Source organism: Gallus gallus, chromosome 1 (genome assembly GCF_016699485.2).
Source record: "Gallus gallus isolate bGalGal1 chromosome 1, bGalGal1.mat.broiler.GRCg7b, whole genome shotgun sequence".
Lineage (NCBI taxonomy): Eukaryota > Metazoa > Chordata > Aves > Galliformes > Phasianidae > Gallus > Gallus gallus.
In genome coordinates this window covers 64,972,834-64,999,619 of record NC_052532.1, presented here as the reverse complement: position 1 = coordinate 64,999,619, position 26,786 = coordinate 64,972,834, and the positions used below count along the sequence as shown (strand labels likewise).

At 39.8% G+C, this 26,786-nt stretch overlaps 1 protein-coding gene across 4 annotated transcripts in view; it reads right to left on the bottom strand.

Annotated features, from left to right (window-relative positions):
• PDE3A (phosphodiesterase 3A) overlaps nt 1–26,786 on the bottom strand; it is a 243,226-nt gene that overhangs the window by 186,309 nt on the left and 30,131 nt on the right. The window contains exon 1 of one of the 4 annotated variants that reach the window (XM_046905073.1): nt 16,190–22,011. The exons of the other annotated variants lie outside the window; for them this stretch is intronic. Coding sequence (XP_046761029.1) covers nt 16,190–16,192 — 3 coding nt within the window. The 5' untranslated portion in view covers nt 16,193–22,011. Of the gene's footprint in view, nt 1–16,189; nt 22,012–26,786 lie in introns of those variants that run through there. 4 annotated transcript variants of the gene reach the window in all.

Below are 26,786 nucleotides of genomic sequence, written 5' to 3'. Positions count from 1 at the left end.
TTTAACAACACACACAATTAGCTGGCCCTGGTACTGTTTATCTCGGAGGCAGGCACGGAAATTTCCAAGCGCGCAGTGCCTGCCATACCCATTAGAAGGAAGAGCGAGGACATTAGTCTTTGTGACATATGGTATTCAGATGCACCCCACTGACACAGAACATAAATGGCCTTGGGGCACTGATGGCGAACACGTAACTCTTGAAGCCATCATGGTCCAACTGTCCACCAATTTATCACCGTGTTACAAAAGCCATGTGTACTCAGTCACTCCTGTTAGCTATCCGTTCAAGGGGGGGGGGGGGGCAGCGTGTCACGACGAAAAGGACAGTCAATAACTGCCGTGTACTCCTGAGCTTTTTCCACACTGAGAGCTTTGTTGCATGCCAAATTTTCTCCTCAGATGGGAATCACCAGAAATTCTTCATGCCCACCTCCTCTCCCTGCCCGCAAGCTTACCTTTGAGAGCAAACATTTAAAAGAACTCCATTGGATTCAATTAAAATGAAAGCCAAAGTTCTCACCTCTCATTTTATTTCTTATATTCTGAGAATCCTCTCAGAAACTTCTTGGTAACACAGCACAGAAAAAAAGAGATGCAAATGCAAGCAGAGGAACTAGTAAATAATTGACTGTCTGATTACTGTTGTCTGCTCCCGTGCAAGGCTCATTTGATAATTACACGGAATTGCAAGTAAGCCACATGCTGCTTTACGCATGAATTTAAAATCAACACATTTGGCAAAAATGAAATGCTTTGGATCACACCTTTGTATCGTTCTCCCTTTCCACTGCCTTTCTTGTTTTGTGCACATGAAGGGAGCGCAGTCAAAGATAGGTGTTCCGACTGCTGCATTTAAGAGACATGAACGTCTTGCAGTAATATCCTAGGATGCCTTATAAGATGGTCACTCAATGACTGTTCTTGTAATTTAAGATAAACAAGAAATACACCTTTGCATGATCAATTTCCTTTCAGACACATACATAGCAGTACTACAGTTGGCACAGGAAAATGGTGCACGTCCAGGGCAAAACAACATAAAACATGCCTTTGGCATTGCCCCTAAACCTAAAAATTTCCCATGCTACTAATAATGACTGACAGGAGAAAAGAGAAGTCAAACAACAAGGAAAGAAAAGAAGATCAGAATGTGAAAGCTGAAGATGTTATGCTCACTGAAACATACAAATAACCTTTCTGTCTATAGAGATGTGGAACCCTATCAGAAGCCCTCTGCGTCTGTTCTCCCAAGTATCTTTCACCAAAGGCAACAGAAGTTAAATATGGGTGCAGATTACAGTTGTGTGCCTGCATCTCTGGATCCATTGGCAGAAGTCTTCTAAAGTTACCACATGTGCAAAGCAAATGGAGAGCCTTCTGAATACAGTCAGATATTTTTAATATTTGTTTGTGAAAATGAGAAAGAACTACATTGACATACACAGAGAACAGAATCAAAATATTTCAAAAATCCCCTTAGATCAATAAAGGGCTGTCATTAGTAGGAAAATAAATTCAACTGAAACATCTTCCCTCTCATGCCTAGTGTTTATGGTAGATGTAATATATTTATAATTGCAAATGAGTGTAATTCTGATTCCTGCCTGTTTTTTACCTTTCCTTTCCAGTCACCATAAAAATTGGTCTCATTTAGCCAGGTAAGTATGGACAGACTATTCCATCACAGAGCCACAAAGTCATCATGCTAGATAGGATTCTTGGCATTTCAGCCAACATTTTAAATGGTCAAAGAGCAAATAAGGAAAAGAAATCTGATTGCTCCCATGACAGCATTTTAACATTGTAAGTTAGGTAAAAAGAATGGAGTCGAACCTTAAGTTTCTGCCCATGAGTGTATCCAAGAGGAATAAGCAAGCAAACAACAAAAAAATTAGAAAGTTAAATACCAAACATTGAAAGTAATGGAAAAAACAAGTTTAACAGCAGTTCATATAAAAACAGAGAAATGCAAAGCAAAGTTATTTTGAAAAGATACACAAACAAATTTAGAAAACAGAACATTTGAGCATTCAAAGCCTTCACATTTCTATTAGACTGATCCTGATATGATTCTTAGTATTTGAAGGCTTGAATTTGGAAAAATAATATGCAAATACCAGAGATTCGAGCACACAAATAATCACTTGTACTGACTAATGCAACTGCTTGAGTTTCCAAACAGAGGTGATCATAGCCAGGACTAAAACTGCTTTTGCTGCAAGGTGTAAAGACTGTCCAGTCCTTATTAGAATTAGCAGGCACAGCCACGCCACCCTTGGTGATGAAAACATACCAGCACAACATAGGTAACACTTTTCAGAGTATGTAGGACGTACACTGTGCTCAGTTATTACAGACCTCGGGGAAAAAAAAAATATCCAACACCTAAATAAGATGTCCTTGCAGACTGAAGTATGGATGAGGTTATGGCCAGTACTTCCCTGCTCACCATGACAGACTACAGCAGCTGAAGAGAACAGAAACACTGGCATTTTTGAACCACTCAGAGGACTCAGCTATTCTCTTCTATTCTTTCCCATATCTCTGTATGAGGAGCTAGAGCTGAGAGGCACTCACCTTCTCTCCCCCACCGTGCTTTTATTTCAGTACCAAATCTATAAACCTGAAAGTGATTCTCACGGCATTCCATAAAAATGGAATTTGGTTATCAGTACTTTTTTTTTTTTTCTGAATGCAAGATTGCAGGGGCACAAACGTGGATAACTGGGATGCCTTAAGCAAGGTCTCCTCAGAGACTAATGGCAGAGCTGAAATAAGACTGTAAGGAAATACCTGCTAATTAACTGAAAGGCTGCCAAAACATTTTGCGCAGTGTGTTCTTTCCAATTGTCATCTCTGCTAGGGGAGGGGATCCTAAAAGCAGCTTATGTTATTCAACAGTGCTCAACACAGTTGCCTAATTGCCATGTCATAAAGCTCTATCTGACCACAATTCCACTGCCAAAACGCAACATTAATGATAATCATCCCTACATTTGACAGGCTAATTAATACAAATTTCAAAGATGTTGCAAGCCAGCAGAGGATTCATTGTGTTCTTTGAGAGTTACAGAAAAGCTTTACTGTACTTGTTTACTGTACTTTTTCTTTACAGGCATAATTTCTACGAGCGCAGAATCTGTGAGAGGAGGAGAAAGCAAAACGGAAAGCAAAAATGCATTTAAAATCGCAGTGTCTCAGATAATAAAATTAAAATGCATTTTCATATCTGTTTAGAGCAAGTGTGAACTGCAAGTGTGAGAGCATTTCCTTTGCAAATCTAACGCCTCACCTTCCCCAGGAAGTGACCCAGGGGACCAGATTACAGTGTTATACCCTGGATGTAGATCAAACATTTTCACAACCAGTGAACAAATCTTGACGTGTTCAAGGCTTTCCTTGTGCACAGAAAAAGGCTTTGGAGCAGTGTTTCAAATGAAGTTATTTAGAAATAAGGTCTTTTCTCTAAAAAGGGGCTAAATTGCTGACAAAATCAAAATGTATTTACGTAGGTTTGCAGAATTAGGACATCTACCCTAAATATTGTTACAAAACTGGGTTTGGGAAAAAAGTATTGATTCTTTGAATATTAAAAAAAGAAATGGTTTTATTTAGCACAGAAAGTTGAATACAAAGTGGGAGGTCTTGAAACGCCTTTGGCGAGAAAACTAATGAAGCTGCTTAGGTTTTCTGAGCTTTAGCAGACCTGATTTCATCCCTTAACTAATATTACTCAAGGTCTCAAATGACTTTAATCCACTAATTTTACTGAGCTGTACTGAATAGCTTCACCAAGTCCTGCTAATTTGCAATAGATCGCCTTACCAGAAGGTGAACGTGCCACAGCCCAGCCAAGTGCTGTTGGTCATGGTGCCTGCACAGCTAGAAACCACTGCCCTGAACTTCTGCAGCACTCCACACACACTGAAATCAGTTGTAAATAAATAATTACATAGATAAGGACATCTCCCACAAGACAAGGTGTTACAGATCCTGATAGCAGTCTATTCTTTGTGTAGATGTAGTCCAGAGTACTGTGGAGATAAGTTAAAAGCTGCACATGGACAGTACTAGCAGAGAAAAGCAGGATTGTGAATGGCACAGCAACAACCCAATCTTCACCAAAAAAAAAAAAAGCACGTGTCCTTTCAGAATTCCAACTTTAGTTGCATTTTAACAATGATAACTGCAAAAAAAAAAAAAAAAAAATACAATCACAAGCAGTAAGTTTGCCCACTGACAAGTGAGTATCAGAGCCTTGGAGAATCCTACAAATAGCAGCAAGGTCTATTGGTGCAAAATGCTAAGTCTATGGCTGAGATGAATCCAGTTCAAGGGTGATTAGAAGCAGGAAGTAATAAAGGAGAGTCAGCTTAGACTCAGTAGAAAGACTTTAGCACTCCATTACTGTAACTATAAACAGCAGGAAAAGTTTTAAATTTTATTGAAATCAGGCTAATGATACATGTATCCCCATGTAGGTTGTTTGGTTGGGTTTTTTGTTTGTTTTTTTTTTACGAAACACCCTGACATATTGATCAGCTTAAAGAAATAACTAACAAGTTTTAATATTGAAGTTGCTATTAACAGCAGGAATTATTGGGCTTGCTATTGATTTGTCAATATAAGGTTAATGAGTCTTCGTTACCTTACTGATTACAAGCAGAATTTATAGGAAACAAAGATTAGAAAATAGAGTTAACAAACAGTGAATCTATTGTAGAGTTCCAACTTCCCTTCACAAAAGGGGGAAACCCGAAAAATATTTCAACCCTAATCCTAATTTCACTTGCCAACATGGGCACAACTGGATCAAGAAGAAAGAAATGTTCTCACTCTGAACTACATCTAAACATGAAAATTACATTAAAAGGCAAGACTTGTGAAAATATACTAATGCCACATACAGTTGAGCACATTTACAGGCAGAGGATCCTATTGATCCCATACATAAAACATTATAATGCTTTAGGAATTAAGAATAAATATAGCTAGGTCATTTGTGGGCTACCCAATAAGATGCAGATGCCTGAAAATCTGCTGAGTACTTTGTGAATCTTGCCCTAAAAGTACTATTACAAAGCACCCTTAACTCCCCTAGCCTCCAGTCAAGATAATGAAGACATAAATCCAGCTCCCAGCAAAGGAGTCAACAAGCTTCTTTATTATCAATAAAATTGTTAGTAGCAAGCATATGAACATATTTTTAAAATAAGGAAATAGTTTAAGTCACGCCCTGTAAATTAGTTAGATTGATGGTAATTGTTCAATCCTACAATCCAGTTTGCCTTGACTAACAAAATAAAGCTGGAGCTAAAAAAAAATCTTCAGTCTCGGTCTTGCAATAAATGTGGATTTGTTTCCCATTACACTGTGTGGGTTTGTTGATGCAAGCACCACCAGAAGAAGTCTCGATTTAACTCAGTACTTCACTCACATGCAACTGTAGTTGAGTAGAGTAGATTTGTAAGTGGGCTACAGACGTCAGCTTGCCCAACATTTCCCATGATACGGTTCATTTTAAGTTACATCTGCAACAACTGATTCTTCTTTTTTTTGCCTGAGATCATGTATACGTATGGCTGAATGTTCACTGTGATTCACAACAGAGAAACACATTGTTTTCCTCATGGAGTCTTGATTTAGATTATAAATCTGAGAGTTTGTAATGAGATATGGTATTGGATACACGTTTGTTATCACTGTAACAAGCTCTCTCAACCTGACCACAAAATAAGATAATAAAAGTTTACTTCACTAGCTTCATTAGCTAACCTGGAAGAACTTCCCACTCACTGTTCAGGCACCTTTGAAGGCCCCAATGATGTTCTAGCTTCTTCCTAGTGAGTCCCAAATAAAAGCTGCAAAATTTATCTTTAATAAAACATATGAAATTTAGCTTAGATAGCTCAAGCAAATATGGAAGAACTCGACCATACTAATCACCCTAGAAGCTTGCAGAGAAAGCTGTAAATTGGTTGTGATTTAGGTCTTCTCAACTCTAACCTCTGCTTACAAGTTACTCCCCTGTCTCCAGAGCTCTGCTTTTTCTTTTTATACAGCACTTGCCTCTGTTTCCTTATAATTTCCTTCTGTGGTGGGCATCTTAAGAGCTGTGCAAGAAATAAAGAGATAAGAATACTCAACAGGTTCACAAAATTAGGGCTGATATTGAAACACATGGAATAAAGGATTCAAGTAAGAAAGTTAAAAAATTAAGTTTCTTAAGGTGAAGACACAATGTAAAAATTAATCATATTCTAAATGGGGTTAACTGTAACCTATTTGATAACACATAGAATCCAACTACTGCACATGTCAGAATTCCTCTGAGCAAGAGAAAATTTACAGTCCTACATATTTTCCTTTTAGTAACTCATTATTTCTTTTGACATTCACACAGTTTTATTTCCCTTTGCACTGAAGAAGAGGCACCTGTGTATCTTCAGTCATTTATAATATTCAAATTCTGCTTTTAAACTTTCCTTTGCCCCAGTTTCTTGTCATCACTGCTTAGCTATCAGCACAGGGAAGCAAGCAAGTAGCTTTCTCTCTCCCTTCAGGCAATAGCATTGCTGCACTTTGATTTGCGTCACAGAGACACAAAAAAAAAAAAAGTAGAACAGCTGCAGCCCTTAATTGCAGAAACCACGTATGCAAAGCTGTAGCTCTGTTTCACTGTTGTTCTTTCAGCTAGAAAAATTATTAAAGGCCCAGTCCTGCTTGCCCAAAACCATTCTTACTGAGCTATACATGAGAACAGTATATAACGTCAGTGACAGTGAAGCACAGTAAAAAAAGAAAAACAACCTTTTTACAGCAGATTAAAGGCAATTTTGAGAAATAGAGGTATCTATATGAGATTCATCACTTTCACATTCCCCGAAAGACAGCATAACTATCATTGCTTCTTCTCCATCTCTCTCCTCTGGAATGGATAATGCACTAATAAAGGAGATTGAAAAGAAGATAGAGCCAGGCTCAGTGGTGTCCAGTGCCAGGAAAAGAGGCTCCCTCAGAACACCAGGCAGCACTTCTGTGCTGTGCAGGTGACAGAATAATGACATGGTTTGCCCAAAGGGGCTGTGGAATCTCCTCTGTGGAGATCTTCAAAAGCTGCAAGATGTGGTCATGGGCACCCTGCTTTGGGTGTCCCTGCTAGAGCAGGGCTTGGAGCAGATGGACACAGAGGTCCCTTCCAGCTTCAGCCATCTTGTGATTCTGAAATATACTAATATCAGAGAAAAGAAGAGTGTGGATAAGGCTGAGTGAAGGTTTTTTCTTTCAGCTGTATAGGATTCTCATTTAGTCAAAACACTTTTAAAAAGTATGTTTTCATACAGAAGAACAAATTGCGTAACACAGTAAGAAAGAGAGGACTATCATTTAGAATCAGAAACAACACTGATTTATTAGGAAAAAAGCCTGCAGTAACTCAAGCCATCAACAAATCACTATCACTAGGCAAATTCAGATGCAAAATGCATTCAGACTGTGTACTGAAGGGTGAGATACATCTGCAGAAGCCACGTGCTGGTGATGCAACAGCTAGATAAATCCACTCCCCCATCCACCCTCTACCAGCTGACTCAAGAACAACATAGAGCATGAGAAATTTTTCATTACACTGATCATATGCACATTACGGATGCTTACATTGTCTTGTTTTTTTTTTCCTCATGAAAGCAACATATAAAATCCTAAAGTAAGAATATCTTTAAAAAGCACTCTGTTCTAGTTGCATTTAGGGTGCTACAGAAGTGTAAGGTTTGTATTATGAACATGGGTTATTCATCAGATTCCCAGAAAAATGTAAAGTATGAAAGATTTTGCCTGATTCAACTTCTTCAAGAAAAGATAAATATGTTTCAATGCAGATGAAATTTGCATTTCACAAAAAAAAAAAAAAATCCACAAACAACAACCACATGCATTACCTTTCCAAAAGTCACCTCTGAAGCCTTATTTCAGTGGCTTAAAGAACAAACATCCAGTAACACAAAAACAAGTCGCTGAGGTAAGTCGCTGGGATTTTCAAAACTAATTCTTCCACATTATTTATTCTGTACAGGTGAATATACTAAGGGCTTTCATCTTTAATGTCACCAAGTCCAGCCCTCCTTTGGAGAGAGTTCAATTCTGCCATGGCAGCTGTTACTGCATAATGGTCAGGCGGAAATACAACCTTTCCCATTTTGTTTTTAACAAACTTGGGCTTAAAGCACAGAACTGTACATTTTTCTGAGTACTCATTTTTGTGCCTCACGGTCAAGTTATTTGCTCTAAGCGGTTTCTATGACTTGTGCCCACGAATATGCTTTGTTTCCAAATCTCCCTCCAGAAATTAGGAAGAGTCAGACAGCAGAAAGGGAAAGGAGAGGGAAAGACGGCGGCAGAAATGTCTGTGTCAGAGCAATTCTCACACATCTGCTGCCAGGTCTAGAATGTACTTTTGGATTCATGGTTGCTAGCTTCTTTTAATTAAGTTTGTCATGGGAAATTTTGACTGACACGGGAGATAACGCTGTAATGTTCCAAAAGTCAAGATGTTTGGCGGTTAATTTTCCCCTTTTGGTAAACGTGCATATAGCCTGTCTTTTGTTTTTCACTTGGATGATATTTAAAGTATTTTTAGAGGAGCCACTCTTCTATTTTCTGAAATACCAGCATCCTAACTTTCCATGTCTACTCTCCAAAACTCAGCTCTACTGATCTCTTCAATCAGACATCCTTCCCCACACCTTCAGGACAGCTCACAGTTCAAAACAGCCCATCTTGGCATTTGACTACTAAAGCAATACTTCAACAAGTAGCACCACCTAGACACTGCACTTATTAGTCTTATCTGGCCAGCAGAGAAAACAGCGCAATGCTATTTCTACTCCTCATAGGATTATGGACAAGAGACAGACCAATGGGACCACATCCAGATGAATGGGACAACTAGCCAGAGGAGATCCGTAGCAGGACAAGTTCATTCCGCCGCAGGCAACAAAAGTCTCACACCAAGATGAACCCAACTCTGAAGAGCATTGGCTGAATTCCATTTCTATCTTTCAGATAAGTACCTAATGTACCTTGATTTCATTCGAGTTTAGCAAAAGCATCACATAGGAACAAGGCGTGCATGCTGGAAAGGCACCAAATGGTGACATGTTTGTACTGCTGTCTCACTAGAACAATACAGCATTTATCAAAAGTTAAACATTTACTCAAAACAAGGCTTCTGAACACTTTCTTTTGCAGTGTTAATTACTGTAATACAACATGAAGTTCCATGCAGAGGAGCACACACAATAGGAGAGGTAAAACAATCCTGCTAACTTGACCCAGTGTTTTTTGTTTTTTTTTTTTTTAAATCAATTTTTATTTATTTATTTTGTTAGCCTGGGGAAAAAGTGGGATAGGATTATTCCATGTTTGTCTTCAAGTAGATAATAAATTACAATAACACCTTTTCCTCTTGGATTTCACCTTGATCTAACACAGGTAAGGAGAAAAATAAAGAACAAAGACAATTGTGCAACAAAGAAAGTAATGGACTTAGGCTCTGTTAACCTCATGACCTTGTTCCAGTTGCAGCTTTTGTGTTTAGGCTGCTAAACATAAGAGCCAGAAAAAACACTTCCTAGTCAAAACAATCTATACAGCACTGATCAGTAAATTTTCAATCAAATTATCCAGCTTCTAGATGATGAGGAATTTATTTGAGGGCAACATACTGCAAGCTGACCATCAGCAATTTAGGGTCCTGGTCGTAAACCCTTTTACTCTCATCTCCTGTTTTAGAAGGGTAGAGGTCAGTTCATAAAGGGTTCACCAAGCAGCTCTGCCATACGAAACCTTACCAGCATGCAAATGTACAAGACTAGTCTTGCTCTAACACTGTATTGCCCGTTGAGCGGTGCTGATTTTCGTGAGTGCTACAGTGAGCACTCAAGGACTTTATTCTTAGCTTTACTTGAGCTAGTTATTAAGAGACAAATGGCCCCCAACCTCCAGAGGCAAGGAGGTGGCCTGATACCTTTGGAAAAATAAGGCAGCAATTGCACGCTCCTTCAAGCCACCATTACTCCAGTGTTTATGTATAATATAGATGGACTAGTCATCTTAGACTTTCCCAGTGCGGAAAATGACAAGAAAACCTACCCCTGCCCCTAGAAAGTACAATTTGGAAGAAGGACAACTATAACCTAGATGATCATAGAGCTGAAGCGTTTTTTTTTCCCCAAAGGTCTCGGCTGTCCTGCCCTACTGCCAGTATTGTGCATCTCCTGTTGAACTGCCACCTGACTAAGACTAGCATGAATTTGCCCATCCACAAAACTTTGTCAGCAAAGAAGTGCACTTAAAGAGGCGCCGTGGAGGCATTTCCATAATTACCTAGCACGCAGGTCACAATGTGCTGTACCGACTCCATGTATTGTAAACACCCAATTTCTGCAGGACAGAAGCACAGGCAACATTGTTTTGCTTACCTGTTACAACGTCTCATCAAAACGATCATTACAAGAACAGAATACATGAGCAGAGAACAAAGTGATCTAAATGTCATCTTCCCTCCTCCACCTTGCCCAGCACAACTGGAGGCACAGTGGTAACCCTGCTTCTCATTACATTCAACAGATCTGTGACCGATTTGGTGGGTTTCTGTCACAATCACTCACTTTCAGAAAGTTTTAGAAAAAAAATGACACACACACCCCTCTTCTGTATGCCCAGGGATGACACACATTCTGTGCCTGCTGGCAAGCCAGTCCTCTCAGTCCATCGCCTCTCAGCCTGCTCCCAGCCCTGGGGTTTCATTTACACAGTGCTCGTGTTTCTGCCATCTGCCCACCATATTGGTGGTAAAGTTTGAAAAAGCACAGAACAAAGCAGAGCTTGTCTCTCTCCAACAGCCAATATGAGGCCTGTACTGGCACCCAGCAGGCAGTCTCTACATCAACAACTAGTCAGCAGTCTGTGAGGGCTAAAAACAGCAAAAGATCTTCTAGTTTGTAAGAAGGAATTTAAACAGAGTTAAGACTATAGCAAGAGCTGGAAAAGATCCTACTAAAAAAAAAAAATTAGAAAAGAAAAAAAAAAGAAGACCTCATCAAATACATCTGTAATAGAAGTAAGACAGAACAAAAATCAAAATGACATACAGGAACCAAAGATTTATTCTTCCCACTTCTGTGAAGCTCCTTGATTCATACTACTCTAGATGTGTATCCACATTCCATTTACTGACTGGGTGTGCTGGCACCACCTCTTGAAAAAGCAATAGATTTACCAATGCTCCTCTTCCTGAGCTAGTTTCTACATGTATTGCCATAGACTACCCCGAAGTTCAAAGAGCAGCTCCAAGTTCAGGACCATGCTTCTGCAGCTTCTGGAACAGCAGGGACACTCAGCGTGCCCTTGAGTGACACAGTCCAGGGGTTCAGGTTTGCAGTATTTTAATAAATATGCTGTCTAATTGACTGTTCCTTCTTGACTGGTGTAATTGCATCACAGAGCTGCTAACTGCATCACAGTTCAGTCACGGTCCTGCTACTGGGAATAAACCATAATTAAAAAAGCAAACATGTTTACGTGAAATGAGTTATCACAGGCAACAACTACATAAGATGCAGGAACAGAACTTCAATGTGTTCAATATCTTTTCCAGAAATAGAAATTCTTTGCTGGGGGCTAGGAGGGTAGGCCCACAGCTTATCTCCAGTGACTTCAGGCAAAAAACAGGACTGAAGACACTGGTGTCAGTAAATTCACTTGCTTCATGCTAAAAGTAGACACTGCTATGATAATAGGTGATGCCTGACACTATCGTAAAAAGAATTTTTGAGTAGACTAGAAGGAAATTTCCAGAACTAGACCTTACGTCAGTGAAGAACAAAAATACCACAGGATGCTCAGTCACTCCCTCAGCTTGCAGTTTACTTTTTTCTAGTGAGAATGGCTGTAAAACATTAAACAACAACATAAGTTCTACACAAAACTAAACATTTCTGAATAGGTGCTAACAGTCTGGAGCCCTAGTTAGATGTTTAATAAATAACTGCTGGAATAAAAATCATACATGATCCAAGCCAACCAGAATACATACACTGATCTTGATGTCTCCAAGGGAGTCTCAATCTACTGCATTATGCAGCTCCTTTACCAGTTATCAAGGGTGGAGAACAGAGGTCTGACGGAGGACTGGTAAGAGTTAATTGTTTCCAAAAAAGCAAAGAAAAAGCAAATAAGTAGTATTAAAAGAAGCAGTAAATTGGAGAAGTGAAACAAATCTTGTAATTTTCAGATTAAAATAAGTTAACACGGTCTGAAAATTAAAAACATCCCAGATTAAAACTCAGTCAGCCACACCATTAGTACATTCCTCCCAGACCAAGTGGTCTGAGGAATTTATACATTTGGCATCGTATAAAATGCACTATTCCTGGCAGGACTTTGAAACACGGGAAGTGAGAGGGCCAGCAAGACAGGCAGACCAACAGGGCCAGCCTCAGGAGTGGGGGAAGGAGCTGTAGGGCTGCCGGGCCAGGTTTTAATCACAGGCTGCCTGCTGTCTCCCGCCACTAGGCCCAATCTCAAACACGTTCTACTTAAACCCAGTGTTCACCTTCCCAAATCAGCCCCTTTGCGTCTCCCTTGTTCTTCTCTCCTACATAAATGGCTAATAAGCTTTCAGTTACTTTTAACAAGTGCATTAAGGACCCCATGACACTACAGTCAGGAGTGCAGGTGGTAATGAACTACCCGCATCACGCAGCACTCTACTACATGCACTGGCTGCAGTTTCCACATCTGCTGCTGGGCTAACTGGGTTGACAACCGGTTACAATGCCTGAGCATTGCTGTGGCCCAAGTATTTTATTTCTCAAACCCAGAGCATCAAAGAGGGTTAACATAGTGTGCTTATCAGCCTGCACTCTGATTCACTTGCAGCTCCTGTACATGTTGCAAATTCTGGGAAACTGACAGCAAGTTTAGTCATGTCATATTTTCAAATAGAAACATATAGTCTCTTTATTTACTTAATTTAAAAGTACAAAAGTCATGAATAGGCAGAGATACCCACTTAAAGAGACATCCCTTTAAAGGGTTTTAACATGGAGCAGTTCTGAACTAGAAAACACTAAATCTTTTCCTTTTTCCATGCTAAACCAATACTTCTGAAAAAACAGTGAAAGCAACACAACATTATTTTCCCACAAAAATAAGTCTTAATGTATAAGGTTACCTTCCACAGACTAAGCAGTTGGTCTGCTACAGGAGGATGGAAAGACCTGGGAGGTATCTGTCACACACATGAGCAAAAAACGAAACTGCAAGGAATGCAGAAGAATAAACTGCCCAGCTAGCAAATTACAGGGTTTTTCATCCCAGAGCAACAGCATCAACATAGGAACAACAAAGCAGTTCTTGGTAGGGTTGGATTTTTTGATGTTCTAAAACATTCATCGCAAATATAGAGCTCCTCCCAGATTTTAGGAAGATCTTTGAAAAGCAGGCAACTCTCATCCAGTACACAAAACAGGTCCTTTACTGAATTCCTGACTGAAAGGAAATGAAGGACCATGGAGTTAGTTGGCATCTGCTCTGACAAGCTACATGGCTATCAGCCATACCAACTGCATCATACAGCTCCAGTAACTGAGTTTGTTGACACAGATCAGTCCAGGTGCAGAATCTGACTGAAAACAATAATTCACTCCAGCAAAAGAGGGAGAAATGCTACACTGTGCTTGAAAACAGGTTTGTTCTACATCTTGGCAGTTAAATCTTCTGCAGTTAAACAGGATTTTGATTTTATTTTATTTTTTTGCCTATGGTATCAAGCCTAAAAAATATTTCTATTGAAAGGCGTGCTATGTATAAGGTGCTTACACCTATTCCAAAGCATGTTCGGGAGAGCCGAGCTGTCTCAGGGTAGCCTGAGCACTCTGGCCAGAAGGTTTGAAACCAGGAATTTAGGCTGCAGGGTGGCTTGCGTCCATCCTGGGAACTGGGAGGAAGGGGGAGAGCCGTGGGTTGTGAGATGAACAGAAATACAGCTGCAGTGTGCCCGTAGGCCAACTCCTCACAAGGCATTTTGGAACCAGTTCTCCAGCTGCTCCTGACATACACCAAAAGTTAAAGATGACGACACAAACAAAATACTTGCCTCAGAAAGCAAACGAGGGAACCAGCTCTGCTGAAGCAAGCAGCAGTTCTGTTTCTGCATCACACCCACACAGTAGCTTCTTCAAACCCTTTGGCATACCTGCCATCACATCCCAGCCCTCTCCTCAAATCCCCAGAAGATCTCAAGATGAAGCTTTGTTTGCAGAAGACAGAATAGCTGTAGATAACAAGGATCCTACATGCTTAGAGGCTTGGGGATCCTCACACTTTTCTATTACAACAAACAAGGAAGGGCAAACGCAACATTATAAACCAGAGGCACAATGTCAAGGCAAAAGCACAGACTCGAAAGATAAAGAAGAGAATGCTAACATTCAGAGAAAGAAATTCCTCAAACTTCACACATCCTCATGTTGCCCACTTCCTTTGCACTCCCTTAATTCAATTTTTTGTCCGTCTGAATAAACATGTGTAATGGGAACTCAGCTCATGGCCTTGCTCCCATTACTGTATCTTGCATTTAATTTCGATGTGTAATCTCACAGAAGCCCAGACATTTAACCCATTTGGGTGGGGTGACTTTTATTAAAAGCTTTGTATTTTTTTCTTAAAGCTCCAGCTGCTGGAATCATGAGACTCAATGAAAATCCAAGGGTTTCAGTTGCAGGATTTTTGCTTTGTTTATTTTAAGTTATCTCAAGTTCTCATGCTTGTGGAGAAAAAAATAAATATTTTTTTAAAGCTTGAAAACATGGTTTGCAAGTCCCTTAAACACTCAGGAACCAGAAGAAGAGATAAAAACTTTCCATTTAAAAACTTTTTATGCTAGTGTCCTAGCTGTTAGCTCCTGTTTTGTGGGATGGGGTGTTTGTTTTTTCAAGGTTTTATCACCAATGGAATTTTTTTTTTTTTTTGCAGAATCAACTTATTCCTAATGAAAGCAATGGATGACGGGCCATTCCTTCTGTAGCTTTACTGAAGATGGTTATCCATTTAGTGTGCCCAAAGTAATTTCTCTTCTGTGCATAAAAGGAGATGTAAAGCTATTTCAGGAGTTAGTTGAGACTACAGTACAGGAGGTGAGGCGGACAGACATACGGATCTATCACAAGATTTTTTAGATAAAATATTAAAAGGGTAACAAAATGTCTGTGCAGCCTCAAAACAAAGGAATTGGGCCAAAGCTGATCTGTAGCTATCATCCAGTCAATGCCATTGATAAACAAATGCCTGAATTAAGCTACTTCACTCTTTACAGGAATCACAACTGGAATTCACTAGAATGCCTTACCTGCAATACCAACACCATTAACTTCAAGAAAAAAAAAGTATTGCTTTAAAAGTTGCTTCATTACTTTTTAATGGGAATTTCAAGTTATTTCCCAACCATGTTTTAAGTTTCATTGCCTGATTCATAGTTGTTTTTTTTTTCTTTTGAATGTGCACTTCAGAACTGCAATAGCAGCTTAATTATGCAACATTCTTTACTCCATAACACAAGATGACATTACATGCAACATACAGCATGCTAGCAATACAGCTAGTTGTAGCCTCTGCACTGGAAGAGTAAAATAGATTTCATTTTCTTCCTTGCTGTTATGAGAGAATTAACATATACTTTGCCCATCTCTAGCATGTTTGCATTTTCATTGAGAAAATGAAATCTACATATTTTCTAAACAATTTCCATCTTCAGGAGTCTCAAGTTCGAGAATTTAAGTTCAGTATGCATAACAAGCTGACTGGTAATAGAGATGAGAGAGAGAAAGAGAGAGAGAGAGAGAACAAGAGCGCAAGGAAGAGAGCACGTGTTTATGTGTGCAATACTGTATTAAGCTACACATAAGCACAGCTTAGACAAATTAATTTATCAGTTAAACTCTCATTACTGAAACATAGATTATATACAGTTAATTAAAAAATACCTTTTAATGATGCTTGCTGAGTAAAGTACACTACAGCTACATAATGGCAATGGAAACGTTTACCAAAATTCAGATAAATCACTATGGCAGTTAAATAGGTTAAATATTATAAAAGAGAATGGACTGGTTCACTGCAATCTCACCATTATGTTGCAACCTCAGGAAGTCTAATTGGCTGAAATGGACTGACCCATTTGCTACAGCTGCTTCCAAGCAGATCTAGCCATTCACACGTGCTTACAGTATTCCTGTCCCTTCTCTGGGGCATTATCAGCTTTCCAGCTGACCACAGCTGGAACGGTGATCCAGAATGGACTGAGCATCCACTTCAGGGCAGTGACTTTTCAGACCAACAAAGGAAGGAAGGAATTGTTTCATCTGGCAGTCTCTTGTATCAGAACATTTACCAAACAGCTTTTACATAGACCTTGTCCTGGTGACGCATTTTATTGCATCCAAGCCCCTCGTGCTGCCCCACTAGGTACTTCAGATCAAAGGAATCATGAAGCCCCTGAATGCCAGGTTGCATAGAGAAGACTTAATTATCCATCAAAGGAGTTTCAGAAAGAAAAAACAAACATGCCACCATTACTATGGGAGACTGGGAAAAAATAGGAAACTAATCAATAATGAATAAATAATGTCAGAGTAAACAAAGTCTTTGTTGTGTTGAGCACAGCTGTTCTAAAGCATTTATGAAGCCTCTGGTTACACTGAGAGATCTGTTTCCCAAGGAAAGAAAGGCACTGTATTGTACAAAAGGGATATACATTGACTTACTAACGGGGGAAAAGAAGATCAGCAATCTACAGCAATTCTAAGAAAATAACCAACCTGACGCTGTCACTGGGTTTACTCCAGGATGATTACACAGGAGGCAGGATTCTTGCAATGTCAACATTCAACTTACCGCGTCAGACATCCACTTATGTGCAACAAATTTACCTCTTGGAAGCAGTTATGTGGATTAGAGAACAAACTATTATATAAATGGTAAACACAGAGTAAATCATTGCCCTTGCTCAATTTTAGAAGAGAGAACAGGTTGTTCTACTGGACTTCTCATCACTTTTCAGTACACACATTGACTTCATGTATGTGTGTAATCTGTTGACCTAACCATTCCTGCACAGAGGTATGAAGACAAGTAAAAGATGTTCAACAGAGCAAATACGTAGAGAACTGAAGAGGTACAGCATACTGATGAACCATAGGGTTGTTCAGTTTATACTACAGTAAATCAGAGAGTAGAATTTTCCACTGAACTCAGAACAATTCACAGGCAGCGAAGCTCTCTCCTTTCTCAAGGCAAAAAATAAACAAGAAAATAGCAGCAAATTAAGTGGGAAATTATCTTTTCTGGCAAGCATGGAAGCATATTGGAACACACCTTCCATCTCTGAAGATGGATGTACATACACGTGTAGCTACAAGCACAGCCTTTAATATCTAAGACTTCATCTTCTCAATGTGATGCAGTGTTAGTTCTGTTACAGTTAGTTCAAATAGCCCTAACAGCAGAGGTGGACCTTTGAGCCAGGGTTCATCAGCTCAGTCATAGAAAAGTTGTGTTCCTTCTGATATGGAAAACAGCTTAGATGGTTGCTTATAGAATTTATACAGTGCTAAATATATATGTGTGTCTGTATACACACACACACAAAGACACAGGTAAATCTTACTCCTGTGTTTACTACTTTTAGATTTGTTACTCCAAGTCATCCCATCTTACAAAACCAGGTTTTCTGCCTAACATTTACAGATGATTGTGGTGTAACAATTTCATTCTGAAAATGAAAAACCCATGCTTTCCAGTTCAAGAAAGCAAGCCATTAGTCAGAGCAATCTCCTGGCGGTAAGAAACCGCTGATTGAGTTTTCACTCCACCCAATTCAAAGGTCAGAGAGTAGTTTTCCATCCCACATCTCTCTGTACCACACAGACCAGGAAGCTGAACCAAGTCTTCCACATCTCAAGCCAGTCCCTTAGCTGCCTACCACACTTTACATGTCTGCACACCCATGAGCACATACGTTCTCTCTAGATTTTTTGCAAAGCTCTCTCTTTCAAACACACATCCCCCCGGAAGACAGCATCAAAACTGATGAGTCTTGCAAAAGACTTTGGCTCCAAAAAGAAAAAGCATTTCTACAAAATTTCAAATCCAAGTTTTCTGAGTAACGCTAGTATCATCAACAATTGCCAAGATAACAAAACCAAAGTGCACTGGCAGAGTAAATCTAACAATACAAGACCATGAGATAATTAGGATGGGAAACAGAAACTTCTTAGGATGGGAAACTTCTGTGGTATTAAGTTTGTATTGCTCAATTCTTGTGAGGTTTCAGGTGGTGTTAAATGTGCTGTTCTACTGGCATGCATCTACAGCAACTGTTATGCACACAATAATGTTGCTTTAATATTCTCAGGGAAGGGGACAAAGGTAGGTAAATCAAAATTAGACAAAAAAGTAAAACTTTAACATAGTCTATTCTTTAAAATGTCAAGAGAAAATTGTACCAAAAAAGCATTTTATTTAGAAAGCCATTTTACTCTGATTGACCGGAGGGAGAGAGAAGGGAAAAAAAGAATCAGAAGCCACATTCCTACTCCTTTGCCTTCTTGAATGAATCCATTATGAAGCTAATTTAATTAAATCAGTTCCACTTACCAACCAAACCCTACCTATTTCTTTGCCAGAGACATCATCCCTTCTTGTTCCCAAAGGGCTGTTGGGAGGAGGCAGAGAAGAGGAGCAAACTGGATTTTAAGAGCAGGAAAGAAGCAGAGGGTGCTTTTACTTTGTTACCCAATTAAAAAAAAAAAAAAAAAAAAAGAAGAAAGAAAGTGAGAAAACCAAGCAGTGACATCAAGGCATTTGTTAGTGCCAAGGCACCGCTGCTGGGACTCTTCTCATGAGGATGCAGGGTACCACATGCAGAACTCTTAGAAACTAAAAATAAATAAATATTCAAAAAGGGCTTCTGCTGAATTGTACTTTCACAGCACAAGCTGGACCAGTTCCAAGAAGAACCATGAAACTAAGGCTTTCTGTATATTACAGCCACTAAAATATGCAGTATGTTAAATGACTGCAAGGAAAGCCTGTACTGTGGTAGCCTCTGCTAAACCTCATTACCAGCTCTTTATCCTCAACTGTTGTACTAAGGGAAAAATATTATTATCACTGAAAATTAAGAATCAACTTCTTTAAACAGATGAGTCAGCAGCTGCAAACTTAGCAAAACTAATTCTCCAAGTGGCTGACATCACCACACACAAGAGAGACCACCTAGGAATTACTGCAAATATTTTACAGTCCTGAAAATCAGGGGATGAAGCAGAAAAATCTCTGTGACGCTATGTAGGTATTGTTTTACCATCCAACTGTGATTACCCAGAGAAAGAGCCTCTGGTTATCCTAGAGATTCTGAGCTCTATGGGTTTTGTTTCTTAGATTTTCCACATAGCATCAGTTCACACCTATCAGCTGTTGACTATGTGCCTGGCCTTGCTCCACTATATGAGCAAACAGCATAGGCCCTTGCACCATCTAAGGCTGTATCACAGTGTCTGAGGGCAGATGAGAATTTGCTTCTGCAGAGGAACATCCCCATGCACCTATCATCTCAACTCAGTAGCCCATCATTGCCCAGGGGCATGCCATGGCAGCTGCCTTTACAGACTGCTTGGAGGTGGCTTGTGTTACCCCAGTGCTCTGCAGCCAGAGAACCTTCACAGCTAAATTATCCAATCCTCAGTGTGTGGGAGGAGCAGTATAGCACAGGACCACAGGGGTGGCTCAGCAAAGAACCAGACTGTGACACAATCCGACACCGTGGGGCTGAACCCAAGTTTCACTTCTGCAGGAACCCAAGGTCAGTTGTCCCTCAACCTCAGTGGGATGCCTGAGCTTCTCTAAGCTCAACAGTCGCCCAGTGCTGTCATAAATCACGCTGCCGTCTCTGCTGTGACATTACAATGTAGGTTCACATTCACTACTGAACACATACCACACCGCAGCAGGATGCCAATTCTCACGAACAAAGGATCCAGCTAGTTAAAGAGAAAAATAAATCTCAGTTGCTAATAGAAGTGAATTTTCAGTTTGAGTAGCTACAACATTTCTTAGGATTGTTCTTTTTTTTTTGTTCTTGTTGTTAAGGCTGGAATAACTCAGACATTAAAGAGTCAAGAGTCCTATTATGCCAAACACAGAAAGTTAAATCCAAAACCACACTCAATTTAGACATCTAGCTTGCTAAGAAGACTATGTTTTTCAGCCTACCTAAATGTCAGTATAGAAGAAAATCTCACCATGGTTATGGCTACAGATTTAACAAGTTCCTTTGACAGCAAAAACTTCATACCTTGTAGACATAGAAACTACATTTATAATACAGACGAAAATAAGGATAAAATTGTAAAAGATCTCAGCAAACCATACTTTGTCTTCTATTTCTTTAAGCAAAGGTGGGAAAAAGTAGATGAAGGAGTTGTTCACTATCTGTTTTGAAGATTAGAGTGACACTGACAAACGAACAGTCAATTTGCCAAAAATTTGAAGAACTTTGTAAAAGGAAAGAGATTCTGAGTATATTACAGCCTGTCACTGACTTTATAATGCAACACACTGTGCTTACCCATGAAAATCAGAAAGCCACTCTGACTTGAAAATAGATCAGTCTACAATTTACTGTAAGTAGTAAACAACTGAAAGGTTTCTTCTTGATGATTTTTAAGTATACTATAATAAACAGATGATTGTAATTTTTCCCACCCACCATCAACGACTAGCTGCCTTTTGATATTTGTGCATTCTACAGCAAATTAATCACTTTCAACACGAGTATTCAGAGCCTCCCCAGAGATTTTGTAGCCAGTTTATCCTTGAGATGCCTGTGCAACACATGCATTACCTGCCTGAGATAAAAGCTCATCCCTAGTCAAATAAAGCACAAATGAAAGTTTGACTACTTAGCTATGTAAGCAAAAGATCATCAGAAGATTCAGCATACCTGATTTTACATTCTTAGCAAAAGCTTAAAATCAGGTTCTATGCTGTTCTAGGTTAAGAGTGATACTTACAGCTACACAGCAACCTGCCAACAGAATAAAAATGAACAAGATAATGACTACTTGCATATGCTGACAGTGTTATGTAGAAAAACCTACATTATTTACCCACAAGTCATATTAACCAATGCTGTTACACCTTTCAAATTAAAAGAAAAAAAAGAAAGTGTGAACTTTTGCAAGATATCCACTAAACTGACATGACCAAAATTGAGAGCATTAGTTTTGATTTATACAAATATATAAATCCCTTGTCCGCTCTTCCTGATGCACTTTTGCCTGCTGCCCTCACTGAGGATTAAAAAGAGTAACGAAACACAAAGCTGCATAACATGGCTGAGAATAGAGAACCTCTGTTCACATTCAAGAACCAGGGAGTGTTTTCAAAATGTTGCAGGCTCCCCTGACAGCTCGCCGAGGAAACAGAGAGATTCACGCTGCACACTGGTGTCACTTCCAAGTTGTCACACAGCATACCACGGAGATAAACACTGCACATGTGAATTAACTGTCAGTTACTTGAGACTGTCAAACATTTCAATGGAACACTGTCATCTTAGTGGCAGATGAGCAAAATAACTGTGTTTATTCAAGTCTACAGTCATCCAAAACACACCTCATGAAATCCCAAGCTCTCAAGAGGGGGTGGTGGGAGGACAGATAGAATGCACCCTTCATTTGTTCTTATCACGTGTCAGAAGTTCATGACAAAGCCCTTAATACCACCTTTTATACTTATTTGCATAGCATTAACTGCAATTACTACAAATCCCTCGAGCACAGTAGTGCAACTCTGGCATCTCAATGACATACCCACCACCCTCTGGTGCAGAACCTGTCCCTAACCCCCAGCTGCCCCTCCCCTAACACAGCTCCATGCCATTCCCTCTGGACCTGTCGCTGTCACGCAGAGCAGAGCTCAGTGCTGCCCCTCTGCTCCTGTGAGGAGCTGCAGCCACCATGAGGCCTCCCCTCAGCTCCTCTGCTCTTGGCCCAACACACCTAAGTGACCTCAGCTGCTCCTCACACACCTTGCTCTCGGGATCCTCCCCCATCTTCATAGTGCCCTTTTGGGAGCTCTCTAATAGTTTTACATCCTTGTGGCACCCAAAACTGCACACAGTACAGCATCTTAAATGCTTCGTTATCTCAGCTGGCAAAGACAAAATGAAACTACAAGAGATGTAGACAGGTGCATAGAGCTCCAGCTATGCAGGCAGGCTAGGCTGGCCTACACATTTTTTTATGGGATGGAGAAGGTTCAAAGACTACCATGGAGCTGGCTACCAAAGCTGGTGCCAGCGCAGCACTATTTGGCAACATGGACATCTTGGGTATCCACCATAGGGTCTCTGTCTAGTTTCAGGCACAGAACACAGCACAGATGAACCTGAATGCTTGATGTTGAAGTACAGACCTGTTATCTCAGCTAAGGTATCCACTGAGACATCTCACCATGGAGAGGAGCATGTGCATGGAGGCTTCATTAACTCCACTTGAAGCTGTAGGAAATTAGTCCTGGGGATCCATTGGGAATGGATGTCTAGTGAATGTGTGCTGTTCACAAGGGGAAGAGACATCAGTTAATTCTTTCACTGGGACATAGAGAAAGAAACAACTCAGATTTCAACATGCGACACCAGCCACTGCAACTCAATACATGATGTTCCTGCACATACCCCATCCATTCTGGTAGTAGGTTGATGTGTAGAATCAACATGATAAGGATACATGTATAAGGATAAGAGAGAAAAATATATATATATATAGACCTTTTACACTTCTCCTAGAGGTAACATTCTTCTACTCAAACAGCCAAATTATAACAAACTTCATACAGATGCAGTGTGTGTAAAATATGCTTTCTACAAATACACCTCCATTTCACAATAACAGCTTAATCCACACTGACATTCTTGCTTCCACAGTGGGTAAATACATTTGTAACAGGGAAGTTGTGATTATTTATGTATAAAAGGAGAACTAACATGACAACACATGCACAGCCACTAGCTAAGCTCCTTCTCTTCTTCTATGCTTCTTCCCTGTTCATTTTCTTTCACTTTTCTTTATTCATCTCTACTACTTTCTCCAGTTTTCTTTGAAAGATTTAAGAGAAGAGTCAGAAATAGCTCCTTGTCTCTTTCGCATGATACGTCTAGATCTAGCCATTGCTTGTGCTTCCATCTACATGCAAGATTCAACACAAAAATTGAGGTAACTGAAACTCTGGGCATCAGCAGATTCATTTTTTCAAAGAGCAGGTGCTGATTTAAGTACTACCTGTTCAGACTATACACAAACGTCAAGCACTGGCCAGTGTTACATGCACCCTTTATTACCAAACAAAGTCATCTGATTTTAACTAGGTAGTCTCCACCAAAAATGTGTAACTTAGTAAAATGGTATAACTAATTCTCTTCAGGCATCAGTGGAACTGCAAAGCTATTAAAATAGGCTTGGGAATTTCTAGTCACTCAAATTCCTCAAGCCTAAGCCAAACCCTTCAGGCCTTCTACGAGGATTTATATTTGAGTAAGATTCACCACGCTGTCAGAGACCACATAAATAATGAGAAAGCTGTTTTCCTCCCCACACCCTAATTGTGGTACGAGAGTCAGATGGTGCAGACTATCCACATAACTACAGATCACAGAAACCCCACTCACTTATCATTGTTTGCTGCTGTGAAATGCAGTGAAGGCCACATCAGTATTTCATGCCAAAAAGCAACAAAATTACCTACACTTACATAGAACTGTTCTGCAAGCAACTTACAAGAGACTCCGCAGACCAGGAACTGATCGCATAAGTCTAGAAAACTGAATGTTGGAAGTACCTATTAAAGAACGACAAGACCATGAAGAGACACGCCAAGAAGCTTTTAAACCTTAAAAAGATAGATCAAACAGCCCTACATGCCCACTGGAACTTCATATGCAGAAAGATTCCAGCTGGCCATTAAAAGAGCCTTGGTGGAGAAGGAATACTGAAGCCCTGGGCTAGGTTCCTCAGCTTCCCTGAGTGTCACTACAACCATCAGTCCAGAATGTTTTAGGTAAAATTAGTCCCACCACAGTGGAAGACAAACTGAATAGCCTCCTAGATGTTACTTTCCAAGACTTTTTTTTTTTAATTTTATTTTTATTATGAGCAAAAGATTTTATTAGACTGCAAGAGAAGGTTTATCATGTCGTGTGTCATGGAAGCATTAATTAACGTTAACATGGGAGGCAAAATACTCTTTGACTCTTCTGCTAAGTCCATGCCTGGATTTTCTGATTTAAGTACAGACAAGTCAACTACTGTCTCTCCACCAGAACGTACCTATCTCTAAAAGGACAGAATCTAAGGTAATTTTCTCTCCCCACCATCTGTTTGCAATATACTGCACAGCCCTCAAGGCAGAGACTACTTACTACCGCAAGTAGTGCAAAGCCCGACACACAATGTCTTGACCTGAGCTGTTACCTCCAGAGAGAGCTTTTCAGATTGTACCAGTGCTTTACCATTTAACAGTGAAAACTATGACTGAGTAGGTTAAGAAAGAACTGATAAAAACAGCACGTGACTGAAACTGAGGGGAAAATCTTAGGTTGCAAACAATCACATCAATTAAATGAAGAATTTTTGGAAGGGTTCTCCTGCTCTGGAAAAGCTGGGAGATTTACAACAGGATCACAAATGGCCACAAATTGCCTCTTCAACAATACTTAACATCTAAACCACTAGGATTATTAAAAAGAAAATACTTTAGTCAACTAAAATATGGCAAATAAAATTATTTATTTTAAAAAATAAGCCAGTCTCTTGGTTTCTGGAGGCCTGATTTTCATTAATGTAATATTTCTGTTAACAGCCTGGTCTATGTAAGGCATCTGTAGAAAGTTTTTATTGTTAACTTAATAGTGAAAATCTAATAAAGGTTGTATTTGAATTTTCCTATTAAACTGACGTCAATGGCAGTCTGAGAATCAGATTGTTACAACACAGACTATGAAACAAACATTCAAGTCAGATGCTATAAATGTAGTCATTGCATGCTGGTAAGTGTGTTTTAACATTTTTAATCAGGTCTCTGGGTAGAGCCAAGATATACTTGGCATAGAGAAGAGGGGGGAAATTATAAAAGTGCACACATTTTTACTTGGAAAGTTGATTATAATTTATTTCCAGGAAAAATGGAATAAAAATTTAGAATACACACACATATACAGAGTTGCACTTGTGCAAGCATACGTACAAATACTGGAACACAGCCAAGTTGCTGGATTTTGATGTGATTGTCAGCACTTGCCACAAGACACACTAAAGCTGACATGTTATTGTCCCTGCAAGGTTCCATCCAGGAACCTGTGTGACACAGAGAACCCTAAAAGGAGGAAGGAAAGAGGGGAACCAATGGCAGTGTTAAAGGAGCACAGGAAACAGAACACTGATATGGCGCAGAAATCAGAAAAGGAAGGTGTGTGTGTGTAGGGAGACGAGCTTGTGGTTGAGGATCTGAAGAGTTTCCTGAGAACAAGGTTACAGGAAATTTGAAAATTCCACCTGGGACTTCCACCCAAGGGAAGAAGGCATCCTACACCTAATCAAAACCCTTGCTCTGTTTGGAAGAAAAAAGTTCACCTTCCTCAATGTTTCAGACTTAACAAACAAACAAACAAAAACAAACAGAAAACCAAACCAGATAAAACCAGCACAGCAGAACAGGAACACTGTGGTAAAGAAGAGCTGTACTGGACAAGAGCTGGTTAGGAGTTGAAAATGTCTTTGTTGGCCATCACCATTTTGGTCTCTGGAAATCTGCCAGTATGGGCACCGGTTGCCCACAGGCACACACTGCAGATCTCCTGCCAGAGTAGCACACAGTGGGGCACCAACAAGTACCATGCTCCTGTATGTGCTGACGGCTTTTCTTGCCAGAAGCCATGATAAGATCAAAGAGAGATTGGAAGAGTAAACAAAAAGTCAACACACACGTACATATGGCTGTATGATCTGCAACTGTTTAATGCTACCATACAGAGCCTGATCCTTATCAGATTTCAAAACCTTTCAAACGTGTGAAAGAAGGATGTATTGGAGTAGAGAACTCTATTTTCTCCCCATAGAGAAGGATTACACGTTTGCATTTTCAACTCAAACAGAATGGAAAAGTGCTGGAGCTTTGTAATAATTATGACATTACTTTGAAGACAATCCCAATCACAGATTATTTCATTAACTAGAGAACTAGTGTTTAAAGCTTTCTCCTCTTTCAACCCACAATGTACTTCTAGAGCCTGCAATAATTAAGTTTGAAATCAAGGAGAAAAAACAAACAAAACCAAAAAAAAAAGCCCGCATTAAACATCAACTAAGTTCACAGAACTTTGGGCTATTTTTTATTTGATGCTAGAGAAGCAGCAATTTACAGATAAGTGTAAGAAAACTGAATTCTGTTGCCAAATATTTTCAAGACTCTTGGCAGTAATCAGCAGTTGGTCTTGGATGCCAGATTGGGAATGGATGCAGCACAGAAGGGAAAGGGGCCCTGTGCCCCACATTGTATGTTAAGTTAGGACCAAGAAATGGCAGAGCCAATGCAGGCTCAGGTTGCCTGCTGCAGATCCAAATCTCTCAGCAAGCTAGGGGCATGCTGTGACATTGTACTGGAGAATG